Here is an 18,325-nt window from a genome sequence, read left to right as displayed (position 1 = left end):
CTGGGCTCCAAAATCACTGCAGGTGGTGACTGCAGCCATGAAATTAAAAGACACTTACTCCTTGGAAGGAAAGTTATGGCCAACCCAGGCAGCGTATTAAAAAGTAGAGACATTACTTTGGCCACAAAGGTCCGTCTAGTCAAGGTTATGGTTTTTCCAGTGGTCATGTATGGAAGTGAGAGTTGGACTATAAAGTTGAGCACCAAAGAATTGATGCTTTTGAACTGTGGTGTTGGAGAGGACTCTTGAGAGTCCCTTGGACTGCAAGGAGCTCCAACCAGTCCATCCTAAACGACACCAGTCCTGGGTGTTCATTGGAAGGACTGATGTTGAAGCTGAAACTCCAATACTTTGGCCACCTGATGTGAAGAACTGACTCATTTGAAAAGACCCTGATGCTGGGAAAGATTGAGGGCAGGAGGAGAAGGGGACGACAGAGGATGAGACAGTTGGATGGCATCACCAACACAACAGATATGGGTTGGGGTGGACTCTGGGAGTTGGTGATGGACAGGGAGGCCTTGCATGCTGCAGTTCATGGGGTCGCAAAGAGTCAGATATGACTGAGCATCTGAACTGAACTGAATGAAAATATACTGTAGCAAAACCTGTGGGCTGCAGATAAAGCTGTGGTCACACAGACGCTTAAGTATTAGAATTATATAATATATGTAATCATATACGTGTGTGTGTGTTGTGTAAATGGAAAAAGAATAAAGCTTCCAAAAGATACCCTATTACCTTGAGGTAGACAACTACTGAACTATACCTAATAGTGGAGGCAGGGCAGACTTCAGAACTTCAGGAGACCAGCAGAAGGCAGCATTTGGAAACAGGAGTAGCTTCCAAATTAGGCAGTTTGAGAGCACAGTGAACGCCAATGTCAGAAGCAGTCTCCAGGAAAAAGCATTTAATGTATAAAGTGGTGGAGAAACTAAAATATATTTAAGATTTGACACTCTAATTCCTTTTAAGGATGATTTATGTTTCTAGGGAAAAAATAAGAAGTACTTGATGTAGAAGGTGAATAACTTTATAATTTCCAGGAGAATCTTGGTACCAGGATGACACAATGAAGAACTTGGGAGTCCCCTGACTAATCTAGCAGCGAGAAAATGAAAACAGAGATGAGAGAGAGAAATACAAAGACATATTTGTGCAATTGGGCACTGCTGCACTTTAAAGTCTAGGTATGCACTCCAAATCATAAACAAATGCCACCATGTTCAGAGCTAACCCTGAGACAGTGATTAGTGTCTAAGAGATTAATTAGGGACAACTCTTGGCATCAACAACGTATGGAAGAAAAGGACATCAGATTGGGCAAAGGTAGAAGTAAAGTTGTGTTGCAGCCTCAGGAAACCTCAGGTGACCCTTTGGGGGAGAGTTCTTAAAATGAGATGACCCCTTCAGGGGGATGTCCCAATTCAGGAGGATGTCTTAACTTTTATATTCTTACACCTGTCATTGGATGAAGGGCATTGTACGAAGGGGTGATGTGACCCTGGGCTAAGTGGCTCCCTTTAGCTGAGATTGGCTGTCTGCAGCATTTCCAGGGCTGGGGCAAAAGCTCTAGAATCTGAAAATTGTTCAACTTTCCTTGTCCGGGTTGCCAAAGTAAAAAATACAGGCAGGGTATATTACAAATAGTTCTTTAGCCTGGAGAAGAGGTCTTGAAGCTGTGAGCCACTCACTGGGAAGCAGCAGGACATGAAGGATTCTTGAACAGATCGGAAGCTACTGGAAGGCCTTTCAGGAGTTCAATCCCATAATAAATACTGTACCTTCAGTGTAACTTTGCCCTCTCTGCCAGTCTTCCTCAGTTCCCATGTGGGCCCTTTTGGACTTGAACTTGGTGTTCCCAGAACTTGAGCTGGAGACTTCCATGAAGTCTGCTTTCCATCTACTGGCTCAGCTTTCTTGCTCTCTCTGCTCCAGGCTAGTCTCTTCAAACTGCCTTTTCCATTTCTGGCAATAATACCCCTCTCTAGACCTAACTAATGCTTTTCTGGGGCAAAAGGAAGAGAATTAATAAGGGTAACTTTTATTTCTAGGAGGGAAGTTACCATATTCCTTCAGAGTATTCATCTCCTTGATTATTTAACTTTTACTCTAGATTACTCATGGGTATTTCTGCTCCCCTACCTTCAACCCAAGGAGGTTTTAGAACATTGTCCTCTCTCAGCATCAAGTCTCTCTCCATCCTCCCTCTCTCTCTCTAAGACCCACCTTTATCCACACACTCACAGGCTTTCTGGACCTCCGAGGAAGATAAGCACTTCACAGAATCTCTGCTACAGGACCAAACATACTGAAATGACTTTTTATGAAGATATTGAAGCAACAGAAAAAGAATACATGAGGATTGTTTCTCCTGAGGGTTCAATTATTTAGAGGGCCTTTATCACACTTCGATTGATAAATCTAACCTTTCCTTTCTTGACTACAGTTGATCACACTGTGATGAAAACAAGGTAGAAAATGGAAAAATAATATTTGGATTTTAATGAAATAATAAAAAGGCAGGGCCTATCTTTGACTTTTGCCAAGTGAGAAAAGAGTTCACATTTCGACTATGTGGTGGCAGGAGTCCCTTTTAAAACAGGGCCAGTCTGCATGATGCATTGAAAAATCAACCTTTTCAAATATAGCCATAACCCCTCAAGATTGTTTCATTTCTTGGGGCCAGGCAAACCAAACTTCGGGTTTGGTTTGAGTGGTGCCCTGTATACTAAAGTGATAAACATAATCTGGAAGCAGAGCACAGGCTAAAAATATGGAGCTGGCAGCTTTTGATTGAAATTGAAATATTTTTCTGCTTTTAATTCACTGCATAAAATTTTAACTGTCCACATTCAATCAGGTAGGTCGTCCTAATGATCATGAGCTTCAACCCTGCTAACAACTAAGCCTGCACGGTTAAACTCTACTTTATCTGTTCCAGAAACCTCCTGGGTTTCTTTAATGCCTCTGTTATTACTTCCTTTGCATCATTCTGCGTTTCTTTAAAAACACAGCTGTGTGACCTCTGGAAGTTTTATTACTTCCTTGAGATTTGGTTGCCTCCTCTATGAATATCTGGGTATATATTTAGTATTGCTCAATAGAATTTTTTATGATAATGAAAATGTTTTGCATCTGTACTATCCAATGCAGTATTCACTAGCCACATGTAGCTAATAAACATCTTTAAAATATGGCAAATCCAACTGAGAAACTGAAGTTTTAATTTTAAAATTTGTTTAAATACAAATAACCTCATGTAGGTAGCATCTACTGACAGTATAAATCTATGTAATATTTTAAGGATATTCTCCACTCTAAAACTCTACCATTCATTAGCTCAACCTAAATATTTCTGCCCTTTGACAAGCAGAAAATAATTTATGCCTCCCTTGAAATTATTTTTCAAGACCTTTGTCAGTTTGGGGACATCATATTCTTAAAATTGACTTTGCTTTGTGAAACTTTAATAATGTTGACGTTTCCTGCCCTTGGAAGCACCTCTGTTATTATGGGAAATGTTGTGGACGAACAAGGACCATTTCAAGAGACATGGAAAAAAACTCCTTCTGGACTTAATTTCATGATGAGGATGCTCAGAATGTCAAAATGCTAAATTGCTTATAGTAAAAACCATACCTTTTTCACACTATTTTCTGCATGTAGCTGGAAAATGTTTAAAATATTTTAAAATAACTGCACATCTATTTCTGAAGCTGATTTGGCTGTTCAAGGCTTACTAGAACTTTATCCATCTCACTATTTCACTCAGTAAACAAATGCAGTTGTTACATATGTGTCTGTGTTCCCTTCTAGATTATGTGTTTATGAAGTTAGAAACTATATTTATGTCACAGCGCTTATGTATAGCACAATATTCATTGCTAATTCAGATCGTATTTTAAGATGAGACAAAAGTTAACATTTTTAATGTAGTCACAAATATCTAGCAAACCAATCAGAAAAAAAAAAAAAAAAACAATTTTTTTAATTGGTCAAGGACAAAAAGAGAAATACTTCATGCAAAATCATATCTCTAATAACTACCACTGGAATTAGAACACACACATGCTAAAATTATTTTAAAATATCTTATCAAAGACTTTAAGGCTGTACCTAAAAAGATTATATCAGAAGTGAACATAATCACGTTGTCTGACCAGCGTGAATCACGCAAGGCATATTATATATAAAATAAACAATAAGAACCCACTGTATCGCACAGAGAACTTACTCAATACCTTGTAATAAACGGTAATGGAAAAGAATACACACACACACACACACACACACACAACTGAATTACTTACCTGTACAGCTGACATACAACACTGTAAATCAACGACACTTCAATTTTTTTAAATAAGTGTAAAAGGTCGTATAGCTTCATAAACTCACCTCTGGTACCCAAGGGACTACCTGAAACAACAGCAGCTACAACTTTCCTGGAGACAGGACGTGGCCAGCAAACTGGGCTGTTACACTCGGTAATAGTCATACCTGTAAAAAAATATACAGGCTCATTAACACATAGGAATTCCTCATTTTTCTGGCAGTATTAGGCAATGAGGTATGCATATGAGAATTTTTTAAATGACAAATTTAAGAAGAGTATTTTAACCTTCACTCATTAATTTTTTCTAAAATTAAGAAATGTATTCATCAGTGTATTTAATGTTTCCTTGATGACTTGGGGTCATCAGTTCAATCAACGTTTGCATGAATAATACAAATGGAAGCAAGACAAGCACTCACACTGAAACTGAAGATGACATAATGTTCTATCAACTGGAATAACTGATGAAGGAGTAAGAAAAAAAAGACAAAAATGAAAACAAACCATGATCAAGAAACAGTCACGTTCTGACTTCTTCTATTTAGTTTCAAAAAGTGAATTGAAAGTGCTCCGTTGTGTCCGACTCTTTGTGACCCCATGGACTGTAGCCCACCAGGCTCCTCTGTCCATGGAATTCTCCAGGCCAGAATATTGGAGTGGGTAGTCGTTCCCTTCTCCAGGGGATCTTTCCAACCCAGGGATCGAACCCAGGACTTCTGCATTGCAGGTGGATTCTTTCCTGTCTCAACCACCAGGGAAGCCATTTCAAAAAGAGACCACAAATCCCAGTGGTATCTCCAACATTATTAGCTGTCTTTATCCCTTGTTTCCATTTTCCTTTCCTTTTTCTTCTACCCTAGAGGGGTTCCAGGAAATGTTTATAGCTGCTCTCAAGACAAATTCTAATACCTGCTTCTTCTCAAAATTTCACAATGTGTCCAGGAGATAAACAGTGTGGAGGTCAAATACAATTCACCACAGGGAGATCTGTGGTGAAAATAACATCAGAAACTAGCTCCTAAACATGCAAAGAGCAGAGTATGGTGTCAGGCACTAATTTCCTTCCAAATACCTCTCCATTTCTAAACGATGTCTTTATTTATTTACCAAGATCCCTTTTTATTGGTTCCCTCTTCCAGACTGCTTCACTTCACCTGTCCTCACATTAAAAATATATTCACACTCTTTTTGATTCCAGTTATTTGCTCATTAAGTAATCATAGGACTGTTGGAATTAAATACAGAGTAAAATTAAAATACTGGAATCACTTGGAGGGTTTAAGCACTTCCACCAATGAATACTGGGTGTGGAATTCAAGAGGCTGCACTTGACTTGGCCTTGTCCAAGTTCTTTCTTAAGAAGTTTGTAAGATAAACCTAAACTCAGAGTTATTCAGATTGGACTGCTTTCTCAGGTGGACTAGAATTCACTGCTCATTCCACCCACTCTGAGGTCAGTGGCACTTTTCGGAGATGGGGTGGCCTCCTCTGCCCACTGCGGAGGCTCAGTTCCCCCTGGGCCCACTCTCTGTCTCAAATCCCACACTGAGGCCAGATGCCAGCCTTCCCAGAACATTAGTGGTCTCCTTTCAGTGTTTGAACTGCTCAGACTGAGTCCCCGTGGACTCTTTCTCAGCTTGAAACCTGATCTTCAACCCCTTTACCTGACCTGGATGGTCACCTTCCTACTCTAGGCTTCAGCTGCTTTAGCTGTAAAATGATATATCTCTTCTTAGTTCCATGGAGTCGCAAAGAGACCGACACAACTTAGCAACTGAACAATGACGACATGATATTCTTTATGATACCCTGTATCGCAGGACCTGTTTCTACGGCTCCTGATGCCAGCTTCTTTCACAATCATATCTTGTTCATCTCTGAAAGTGGAATCCAAATCAATCATTTCCAGGCAGCTTTCAAATCTAGAATCATTCCCTGAACTTTCAAAGCAGGTTCTCTTAATCCCTTTCTCCTAGGATGGCAGGCACTTCATACTCTGTCTTCTCTCCTGAGGATTCACAACTCCTCCAAGATCAAGATGCTGCTCAACCAATTCTCAGGTCACACTCTGCACAGCGCTTGGTGTATGGCAAACAGCCAATAAAGATTTGAAAACGAATTAAATCGAAATGAATGACTGACATTCATAAAGTTGCTGACAACTTTAATTGTTCTCCCTTCCTGGGGAGAACAGTTGGAAGAATCCCCAGTCTCTCTTGTGGCCACAGAAATGGACTGTGGCCAAAACAGCAGCAGAGAAACTGACCTGGATCCTTCCAGAGCTGGCTCATCAGAAACTTCCATATGCATTTCTCCATATTCTTGACCCCTTCTGCTGATGGATGCAGATGGGGATGAGGTCTAAGGGAAGGGAGACAGTATAGGATGGGAGGAGTCTGGGTTCCTGAATGACCATCTGAAGGAGTGCAGTCTCCCCAAAGTGAATACCCACCCAGGGCTGTGATGTGGGAACCATAGTGCTGTGCTGCTGAAATTTGGGGAGTTGTGTGGTAATTTAGCATAAACCATTATACGCACAATTATGCTAATTATACGATCCACTTAAATGGCCCTCAATCTAGTACATTTAAAATGACAGACATCAATTTGTGTTATTGACACTTTTACCCTCCAATTTAACCCTGCTCTTCTGAATCAGTCATTTGACCTCAGAGAATATCAATTCCTCAACAGATTTTACTCTGAGATTCATACACACTGCAATCAGAATTACAATATTGGAAAAATAATGTTGAGAAAGTACTTTCCAGAGAAAACTTCAGTAACTTTTAATTCCTTGATCCTGCTTTGAAAACACAGCATAGTAAACTACTTGCAGTTTATCCATATTTATTGCTAATTAACAAAGTATTTTAGTTGGGATTAATTTTTAACAAATAAATAGCAGGTTTCTTGTCCACATCACAGCTGAATGACTAAATTCTCTCTCTGGAAGATTTCTTGACTGACCTTTATTTGTACTCAGTCAACTGATCTGGGTCAAATACCAGATATTAAAAATCTTCAGCATGTTCTTTTTCTTTCATTACTTTTCATCCAATAAGCATTTGACCACGTGGACTTTTCTCTGGTCTGGAGTATTTTTACTAACAAGCTACATGATGTTGCAAAAGACCTTAAGGCCCAAATGCTGGTATCTAATGAGTCTGTTCCTTTGAAGAGACTGATTTACTTTTGCTCCAACTTTTGGAAAACTTGCCCCAAAAAGCTCCACCACCCTCCTATTCTGCCCACTTCATCCATTAGAGAAGACGATTTTCTCAGTGTTACTTCCAAGGTACAGGCAGATGAACGCTTATACAACGGATTCAGTTACCTGCCTGGGAACTGAAAGGACCTTTCCCATTCAAATATCCTGGTTAGGAACCACGTTTTTTAATTTCTCTGGGAATTAAGAAACAGCAAGGAACGAGGGTACGTGGTTGATAAATGAACGTCAGTTCTTCTGAAAATCACTCTGTCTCCTCCCGTTCCTCTTGGTGTTCAAGGTAGGGAAAGAACCCTGGTCATCACCATGTGGTTATCGCTCTCCTTCTCTTCGAAGAGACAAGCCGTTTCATTGAGGACACTAATTCACCAAACTCAAGGCTCGAATTCCTTTTATGTACCCGATGCCTATCTTTATAGTATATGCCATTATCTTCAACAGTGAAATGATATGCTTTATTCCTCATTACAGAGACCAAAGTGCTATAGCAAAAGTCACTCCTGAGAGTTTTACGTGGAAATTTACTGACTCAAGAACAAATTTCTGTAGAAAAAGACAACCCATCTCTGTGTTACAAAGCATTGTTCCTTGCATCAACCACCAGTGTTAACTACAATCTATTATGATTTGAAGCATGCTAAATAAGCAGATTGTACTAAAAAAGAAAAGCACATAAAAAACCCACAGAACAAAACCCAAACTATTCTCAATAAAAATATCCATTTGCTGGAGCCAATCTGAGATTTAACCAGGATTAGATACTTTAAACTGCAACACTGCATACCAGAACACCATGAAATAAACATTTCTCCTGATTTGGATACCATCTCCTCCTGATGCAAACTCTACCCCGACCCAAAGAAATCCAAAAATCCCAAAACCAGCCAACCAACAACAAAAAATAACCAAAGACCCAAAACCAAACAAAAAACCAAAGAAACCACGCCCATTACTATAACTAAAATTCTCAAATATTTGAGCGTCTATGGTAACTGCTCAAAGAAGTATTTTTTAAATGCTCATTTAACTTAGGAGCTTCCCTAGTAGCTCAGTTGCTAAAGAATCTGCCTACAATGCCAGAGACTCGGCTTCGATTCCTGGGTTGGGAAGATCTCCTGGAGAAGCAAATGGCAACGCACTCAAGTATTCCTGCCTGGAGAATTCCACGGACAGAGGAGCCTGAAGGGCTACAGTCAGTCCACGGTGTCCCAAGAGTTGGGACATGACTTAGCGACAATACTGTCACCATTTAAGAGCAGTGCAGCTCCGCCAAAAGTCGCCAAAAGTCGTTAGGCTTGAAAAGCCTAACGGAATCAAGAAAAACTCTTCACCATACCCCAAAACATACAAAGGCGGGAATAGTTTTATTTCAAACTTTGCTTAGATGTTAGTATGTCACAAACTGCCCTCCAAGACGCGCTCTTAGAGTCAGTGACCGTCAATAAAGCCTGAAAACGCTGAAAGTGAACGTTAATAACCTTTTGTAGCCTATCCTCCAGAAGGCTTTAGCAAAGAGCACGGAGTCCCACCTGAACACCCGCTGTTGGCGGCCAGCGAACAGGATCCCGAGCTGGGCGCCCCCATCACCGGCGCGCATCCGGGAGCAGAGACCTCTTCACACCCGCGGACCCAACGCGCCCGACGCGCACCCCGCGGCCCCGACTTCGGGCTCCTCGGAGGCACCTCCCCTTCCCGAACCCGCGAGCCCGCGGCGACCGGGTCCAGGCGGCGCCCACAGACCCAGAGGCCGCCCCCCGCGGTCGAGGGGCGCCGAGTTAGGGAGGGCTGCGAGCGCGCGGGGCGCCCACAGTTCCACGACCGTCTTGGGCCCCGGCCCGGGGTCCTCACCCTGCGGCCGGTGGCGGCGACCCCGGACCCGAGGACCCAGCGAGGCTCGCGCTCCCCGAGGCTGGAGGAGTCGGGGGCCGCTGGCCGTTGGGCAGGCGGGGGCGCGCGGTGAGGGGCTGCGGATAGAGCTGCACTTACTCGTGTCTGCGCTGCTCCCCGGTCCGGGGCCTTTCGCAGTGGGGACCGACCCAGTCTCCACCTTCCCTCCCCTCAGGAGCGGTCCGGGAGCTCTGGCGTCCCTGTGCCTCCGCCCACTCGCCTGTGGCCGCTCGCGCCTGCGCACTCGCACCTGCAGCCTCTCGCGCCTGCGCACTCGCTCCAGGCCCAGTGGGGGCGGGGAGGGGCGTTTGTCAGCCCCAGGACTCCTGGCTGGAAAATCCTGACTTTACATTTCCTTAGAGTGTTGGACTTGATATCAGTTGTTTAAAAAAATAAATGTCAAGTTTTCTTATCCTAATCATCATTTCATGACTATAGATTCTGTCTTTGTAAGATTTAAGAATAATAATTTCTACTTGGTCAACTGAGTCAGATAATAGGTACCAAACTTATCTATTGCTTCTATAAATTTTCAGTCAATACGTTTTAGCCTGTGAAGTTTTATTTAGTGTGTGTGTGTGTGTGTGTGTGTGTGTGTGTGTGTGTGTGTGTGTGTGTTACTACTAATCAGCCTCGGCAGGGGCAGAGTCTTGAGATGAAGGGAGAGTTAGGATCTCCTAGGCTAGCGCTGTCTCCCTGCCACGTAGTTTGCCGTGGGAACTAGAGGTCCTGAGACCCCAGGATATTTTGGCAATGTGGAGCAGATTCTCTGCGTGTGCACACAAGTACACACTGACATACGTCAGAGGAAGGGAGCATAGGCAGTGGGGTCAGGGGAGGGGTGGACCTTGGGGTGGCAACGGTGACAGAAACATGCGTCATTTCTCCTGGACTGAGGCAAAGACCACCTTGTTGGACCTCGTATGGAATCAAGGTCAGGACATCTGCACTGGCTGTGGTGAGGAGTCCTGAGAAGCGAATGAGACACCCCCCGGCTGAAGTGGACAAGAGGAGGCTGAGGGTCCTCTTCAAGGTCCCTCTCAAAGCCCCTGCTTCCTGTGGATCCTCTCACATTCCCTCCTGGGGCCCACGGAATGCTGGTGTCCTGAAGTCTCTCAGAGGTAGGGTCTGTGCTGTGCTTTCCCTGCTGGGTGTGCAGTATGAGAGGTTCCCATCAAAGGGGTCATGTGTCCAGTGCGGGGGCGAGGAGAGTGGCCCTTGCACTCCTACACATTCCCCTGCCCCTGACCTGGCCTATACCTCCTCCTACTAGCATCCGAGCTTCTCAGTGGAGGAATGGAGCCTCTGATCTATTCACTTACCAGCTGTGCCCTGAGCATTCAGTGGGGGCTGTGATGAAAAGAAGCACCAGGGTCACAGGCTGGAGGGGGAAGTGGAGAAACACAGGCCCTCGTCTATCAGATCTAGTCCGTTAAATCTATTTCTCACTTCCACTGTATAATCATTAGGGATTTGATTTAGGTCATACTTGAATGGTCTAGTCGTTTTCTGTACTTTATTCAATTTCAGCCTGAATTTGGCAATAAGGAGTTCATCATCTGAGCCACAGTCAGCTCCCGGTCTTGTTCTTGCTGACTGTATAGAGCTTCTCTATCTTTGGCTGCAAAGAATATAATCAGTCTGATTTCAATGTTGACCACCTGGTGATGTCCATTTGTAAAGTCTTCTCTTATGTTTTTGGAAGAGGGTGTTTTCTATGACCAGTGCATTCTCTTGGCAGAACTCTATTAGCCTTTGCCCTGCTTCATTCTGTACTCCAAGGCCAAGTTTGTCTGTTATTCCAGGTGTTTCTTGACTTGCTGCTTTTGCATTCCAGTCCCCTATAATGAAAAGGACATCCTTCTGGGTGTTAGTCCTGGAAGGTCTTGTAGGTCTTCATAGAAGCGTTCAAGTTTCTTCTGTTCTTCTGCTGAAGAAACTCTTCAAGTTCAGTTTCTTCAGCATTACGGTTTGGGGCATAGACTTGGATTACCGTGATATTGAATGGTTTGCCTTGGAAACCAACAGAGGTCATTCTGTTGTTTTTGAGATTGCATCCAAGTACTGCATTTCAGACTCTTTTGTTGACTATGATGGCTACTACATTTCTTCTAAGGGATCCTTGCTCACAGTAGCAGTTATAATGATCATCTGAGTGACATTCACCCATTCCAGTCCATTTTAATTTGCTGATTCCTCAAATGTCGACGTTCACTCTTGCCATCTCCTGCTTGGCCACTTCCAATTTTTCTTGATTCATGGACCTAACATTCCAGGTTCCTATGCAATATTGCTCTTACAGCACCAGACCTTTCTTTCATCACCAGTCACATCCACAACTGGCTATTGTTTTTGCTTTGGCTCTGTCTCTTCATTCTTTCTGGAGTTATTTCTCCACTGATCTCCAGTAGCATATCGGACACCTACCGAATGGGGAGTTCGTCTTTCAGCGCCCTATTTTTTGCCTTTTCATTCTGTTCATGGGGTTCTCAAGACAAGAATACTGAAGTGGTTTGCCATTCTCTTCTCCAGTGGACCACATTCTGTCAGACCTCTTCACCATGACTCGTCCATCTTGGGTGATCCTACTTGGCACGGTCTATAGTTTCATTAAGTTAGACAAGGGTGTGGTCCACGTGGTTAGAGGAACCATGTGATTAGACCTGGTTCATGTGGTTAGATGCACCAGTCTTACTGGGGTAGGCTTATAATCCATGTTTATAATTCTAAATTAGGTGAAGGATACTGGTTGTTGTTTTTTTTTCCTCACAACTTTGGTTATACCTATCATATAATTGTTACTATTCCTAGGTGAAGGAGGCCATAATTTTTCCTCATGATGTTGATCATACCTATCATTTTTCCTCATGACATTGATTATACCTATCATTCCTCATGACATTGATTATACCTGTTATAGACTTCTTATATCTATGCCTACCTAAATTAATTGTTACCATTTGTTTAATACCTGTTTCTCTTACTTGTTAAAGATATGGTCATGTCCATTTCATCTTTACATTTTCTAAAACATTTCCAGACATTATATTAATGTCTATCAATGGGGAAATCAATACATATTTCTTGACTATTACATTGATATATCTTGTTTGTCAAACATTTTAGGCAAAATTCATAGTACCAAGAGTAAATTTTTCTTCCTTAAAATTATTTTACAAAGATCATTTACTTATGTAGATCAAATTCACATTTCTCAACCGTGTACCCTGCCTACATAATCTTAACATGCTATTAAAATGTGTACTATCCACGAGATTTCTCTAGTGTTCCTTGGTCCTTTTAAGATGGTGCTCTTGATGTGCAGGGGAAAGTATGTAAGTGACTCATTTGAAATGGAGCCCTTTTCAAAGAGCCAGGATTCATTGGATATATCTTATAAAAGCTCCACCCTTACCGGGGTCTAACAGCTTTTGTAAGCCTGTTTCTGATGCTCCTGCTTAAACATTTTCAGCATTCAAAATGCTTTAAACTGTCATCATTTTTTTTACACATTGACACTTATTTTACTGTGCGACTTTTAACTTCTTGGCTTTTACCTCCCTTCTATCAACTTTGTTTGAACTGTCCACTGACATGGCATAGAGGGACTCCTCATAGAATTTAACTTAACCCTGACCTAACCTCAGTCCAAAAGTTGTTTCAAGTGACATCATCCACCTTTAATTAAGTCCCATCATTCTTCTCCCATGAATTGGCTCCTGTGACACTGCAGGCAGGCATAGTTAGCATCCCTCCATTCTGCCAGGGCATTGGCCGCATGCGATGTTAGCTTTAGTTCAGACGCCTTTTAAACTTCATTTTGCAACATGGGGAGTCGCTTTAATTTTTTTACACCCCTTAGTGTATGTTCCCAGTGTAGTTCAGTGAGAATGATTTCTTGATTTCTCCCCCTTTTTCAAAAAGAGAGTGCAATTCCACCTTAAATGTAAAACATGTTAAAGAATAATAAGTATAATAAATATAGAAATGTTCACAAGTGGGGCTTGATCAAGACAGGGAATTTTTCTTTTCCTGTGGTTTTTCCACAATTATAAGAACAATGTTGTTTTATGAGCTCAAATTCTTAAGAGCATAAAGACCGAAGATGAAGTAGTAATTGCCAACTAGGAAGTGCCAGATTAAAAGCATCTGAGAGGTTCCAAAGTGCCTCAGTGTATAAAATAACAATGAACTCTGGGATTAGAGGAAAAGAGGAAGCTGCTGAAATTATGTTCCTTTAATTCTGCCTTCGAAACAGCTATCATGTTGAATCAGTAATATCATGTTTCTTTTTCAGTCTTTAGAGGAATATGACATTTTTTTCCCTAATACCCTTCAGATGGTATACCAGAGAGGTTCATCCAACAGAAATGATCGATGAGCTTTTAATCTGAAAAAAAAAAAAAAAAAAACCAAAAAAAAAAGTCATGATCCTTGGTGGTGAAGAAATTCATCAAAAGCTCCACAGTTCTGTAAAAGTACAAGTCTTTCTACAAAGAGTGAAGCCAGAAGGGAGCCCCGCAGAGGGTGGGAAAATCATATTGATAAGTGTGTTCATGTTTATTTCTTCCTTACTGAACTTCTAGACCAATTTTGGAAGGTCCTAGATCTATTTTAGCTAAGGAATTCCTTTTGAATGTCAGGGCAAGCCTAAAGTTGGGCTTCTGGCAATTCTGCCAACAGTGACCACTAGTTCTTTGTACTAAAGTTTATATCAGAGCTATAATTTAAAATAACTGCTATTTCACCCATAGCCTATTCTTATGACAATCAATAATATCTCCAAGATTATCAGATGTCCTTTGGGGAACAAAATTGACTCATGAAAATGTGTAATGTCAACCTTTTTTCTTGTCGATATCCTTATGTCTGTTTACCCATTGTCCATCTGTCACAGACACCCTGAGACACACCAATCCTGAACACTCAACATTTTATCTTCTTTATTCCCATTGCTGGGTTTCTGAGTGATGCTTAAAAAAACAATCACACAATGGTTTCAACATTTATCGCTGCCTAGCCAAGTGTCCTTGTTTCTTTACTCTTCACTCTTCAATTCTCTATAGCATCTGTTGAAATAGTTACCCACTCTTATTATGATTCCATTTCGTCCCTCATCACCCACCTTCTAATTCATGGAGAAAATCAAGGCATCAGAAGATAAGTCTCTCAAATTTCTGTCCTGGAACCTAAGAACATATCTGCCTGACATTTCCTCTTTTTATATTATTAAAGAAGGACTCTTCTGCCTGTCCACTGATAGCTTCTGCCTATGCCATCTCCAGCCCTTCTCAGGACCCTTACTCTATGAATTATATAGTTAACAACATTTATGAAGTTTCAAACATGTCAGCATAACACAGTTTCTTTTTCCAGTTATTTATTTACTCTTTCCTGTCTCTTAATAACTTTCCAAAATTAAATTTGTATCACCCCATCAGTGCCATCCAATCATTCCTCAAAGAGCTTGAACACATTTTGTGTTCCTACGAACATCTCTAGCCAATATCTTCTTATTTATTATACTTCGTAGCAATATTTTGCCTCTGTTAAATTGCTTAAAAGAATATTTGACAGTCCTGCTCATCTTAAAGTTTTCTACTTTTTGTAACACTACAGATTCCTTTGATTTTATTTTAGTCCTATGGATATTCTCTCTTGGGATCCTTGCAATGGTCTTCGTCTCGTACAAGTTCATGTTCCTCGGGGCTCTCTTCACAGTGCCTCAGCTCATTACTTACATCTTTTGTATTGTTTTAGCTGCCTTCTCATATTTAATCCCACAGGTCTACCTTGATTCATGCAGTTTTGAATGAGTTCTATAGGTTGTCTTGCTCAGACTAACATTTATGTTAGTTCCTAGAATCTGATTACTTGTTGTAACCCCCCCCCCTTTTTATTGTATTCTGCCATCTTTTTACCTCAGTTTTTTCTTTCTCTTTCTTTGCCAACAAGTAAATATTTTCATGTTTCTGCAAGGTTAGGGCCCTCTAAGCAAGGAATTAATGGAACAAGAGTTAATAAGCAAGCCATGGACGTTAAAGATGTGTGACAATATGTAGTTTTGATCACCACCTCCTATATAGTCTTATAAACCTGTCCATACATACTTCTTTCAGGCATTCTAGTGAGAAATCTAGAAAGCTTTTGTTGTTCATCAATGAGTTGTGTCCGATGCTTTGTGACCTCTCAGACAGTAACAAGTCAGCCTTCCCTGTCCTTCACCATCTCCCAGAACTTGCTCAAACTCATGTCCATTGAGTCAATGATGTCATCCAGCCCTCTCATCCTCCGTTGTCACCTGCTCCTCCTGCCTTCAGCTTTCCCAGCATCAGGGTCTTTTCCAGTGAGTCAGCTCTTCACATCAGGTGGCCAAAGTACTATAGCTTCAGCTTCAGTACCAGACCTTCCAATGAATATTCAGGACTGATTTCCTTTAGGACTGATTGGTTGGATATCTTTGCTGTCCAAATGACTCTCAAGAGTCTTCTCGAACACCAAAGTTCAAAAGCATCACATCTTTGACACTCAGCCTTCTTTATTGTCCAACTCTCACATCCAAACATGACTACTGGAAAAATCACAGCTTTGACGAGACAGACTTTCGTCCGCAAAGTAGTGCTTCTGCTTTTTAATTGACCATCTGGGTTGGTCATGGCTTTTCTTCCAAGGAGCAAGCGTCTTTTAATTTCATGGCTGCAGTACCATCTGCAGTGATTTGGGGGCCCAAGAAAAGAAAGTCTGTCACTGTTTCCATTGTTTCCCCATCTACTTGCCATGAAGTGATAGGACTGGATGCTATGATCTTCATTTTTTTGAATGTTGAGGTTTTTTTTTTTTTTTTAATCCATTTATTTTGAATGTTGAGTTTTAAGCCAGTTTTTTTCACTTTCCTCTTTCACCTTCATCAAGAGGCTCTTTAGCTCCTCTTTGCTTTCTGCCATAATGGTAGTGTCATCAGCATATCTGAGGTTATTGATATTTCTCCTGGCAATCTTGATTCCAGCTTGTACTTCATCCAGCCGCCTGACATTTCACATGATGTACTGTGCATATAAGTTAAATAAGCAGGGTGACAATATACAGTCTTGATGTACTCCTTTCTAAATTTGGAACCAGTCCATTGTTCCATGTCTGGTTGTATCTTGCTTCTTGACCTGCATACAGATTTCTCAGGAGGCATGTAAGGTGGTTTGGTATTCCTGTCTCTTAAAACATGGTCCAGGTTGTTGTGATCCACACCTGAAAGCATGTGCATAGTCAATGAAGCAGAAGTCGATGGTTATCTGGAATTCTCTTGCTTTGTCTATGATTCAGTGGATGTTGGCATTTTGATGTCTGGTTCCTCTGCCTTTTCTAAATACAGCTAAAATATCTGGAAGTTTTGGATTCATGTATTGTTGAAGCCTAGCTTGGAGAATTTTGAACATTATTTTGCTGGCATGTGAATTAAGTGCAATTGTGTGGTAGTTTGAACATCTTGGGGATTGCTTTCTTTGGGATGGAATGAAAGTTGACCTTTTCCAGTCCTGTGGCCACTGCTGAGTTTTCCAAATTTGCTGGCATATTGAGTTGAGCACTTGAACAGCCTCATCTTTTAGGATTTGAAATAGATCAGCTGGAATTCAATCACCTCCAGTAGCCTGGTTTGTAGTGATTCTTCCTCAGGCCCACTTGACTTCACACTCCAGGATGTCTGGCTCTAGGTGAGTGATCACACCATTGTGATTATCTGGGTCATTAAGATCTCTTTTGTGTAGTTCTTCTGTATATTCTTGCCATCTACTCTTAATATCTTCTGCTTCTGTTAGATCCATACCGTTTCTGTCCTTTATTGTTCTCCTCTTTGCATGAAATATTCCCTTGGTATCTTTAATTTTCATGAAGAGATCCATAGTCTTTCCCATTCAATGGTTTTCCTCTATTTCTTTGCACTGAACACTGAGGAAGGCTTTCTTATCTCTCCTTGCTGTTCTGAGGAAATCTGCATTCACCTGAGGATATCTTTCTTTTTCTCCTTTGCCTTTCACTTCTCTTCTTTTCTCAGCTATTTGTAAGGCCACCCCAGACAACCATTTTGTCTTTTTGCATTTCTTTTCTTGGATATAGTTCCACCTCCTATATAGTCTTACAAACTTCTGTTCATAGTTCTTCAGGCACTCTCTCTCTCAGATCTAATCCCTTAAATTTATTTGTCACTTTTACTGTATAATTATAAGGGATTTGATTTAGGTCATACCTGAATGCTCTAGTGGTTTTCCTACTTTCTTCAATTTCGGTCTGAATTTGGCAATAAGGAGTTCATGGTCTGAGCCACAGTCAGCTCCTGGTCTTATTTTTGCTGACTGTATAGAGCTTCTCCATCTTTCGATGGAAAGAATATAATCAATTGGATTTCGGTATTGACCATCTGGTGACCTCCACATATAGATTCATCTCTTGTGTGGTTGGAAGAGGGTGTTTGTTATGACCAGTACATTCTCTTGACAAAACTTTGTTAGCCTGGTTCATTTTGTACTCTAAGCCAAACTTGCCTGTTACTCCAGGTATCTCTTGACTTCCTAATTTTGTATTTCAGTTCTCTGTGATGAAAAGGATATCTTTTTTTTTTTTTTGGTGTTAGTTCTAGAAACTCTTGTAGGTCTTCATAGAACTGTTCAACTTCAGCTTCTTTGGCATTAGTGGTTGGGGCACAGACTTGGATTACTGTGATATTGAATGGTTTGCATTGGAAACAAAGAGGGGTCATTCTGTCATTTTTTAGATCACCTCCAAGACCTGCATTTTGGACTCTTTTGTTGACTGTGAGGGCTACTCCGTTTCTACTAAGGGAGTCTTGCCCACAGTACTAGATACAATGGTCATCTGAG

At 41.3% G+C, this 18,325-nt stretch overlaps 1 protein-coding gene across 1 annotated transcript in view; it reads right to left on the bottom strand.

The window, feature by feature from the left end:
• The window catches only part of LOC136155193 (uncharacterized), a 51,181-nt gene extending 40,844 nt beyond the window's left edge, over positions 1 to 10,337 (bottom strand). Inside the window, exons 1-3 of the mRNA XM_065917056.1 lie at positions 10,253 to 10,337; positions 9,555 to 9,785; positions 4,402 to 4,503 (exon numbers count right to left, since the gene is read on the bottom strand). Of these exons, the coding sequence (XP_065773128.1) occupies positions 4,402 to 4,503; positions 9,555 to 9,785; positions 10,253 to 10,337 (418 nt within the window). The remainder of the gene's footprint in view (positions 1 to 4,401; positions 4,504 to 9,554; positions 9,786 to 10,252) is intronic.
• Positions 10,338 to 18,325: the final 7,988 nt, after the last annotated feature.

This window comes from Muntiacus reevesi, unplaced genomic scaffold (genome assembly GCF_963930625.1).
Source record: "Muntiacus reevesi unplaced genomic scaffold, mMunRee1.1 SCAFFOLD_115, whole genome shotgun sequence".
NCBI lineage: Eukaryota > Metazoa > Chordata > Mammalia > Artiodactyla > Cervidae > Muntiacus > Muntiacus reevesi.
The sequence above is the reverse complement of the archived record's forward strand: the minus strand, read 5'-3'. Positions and strand labels throughout refer to the sequence as shown.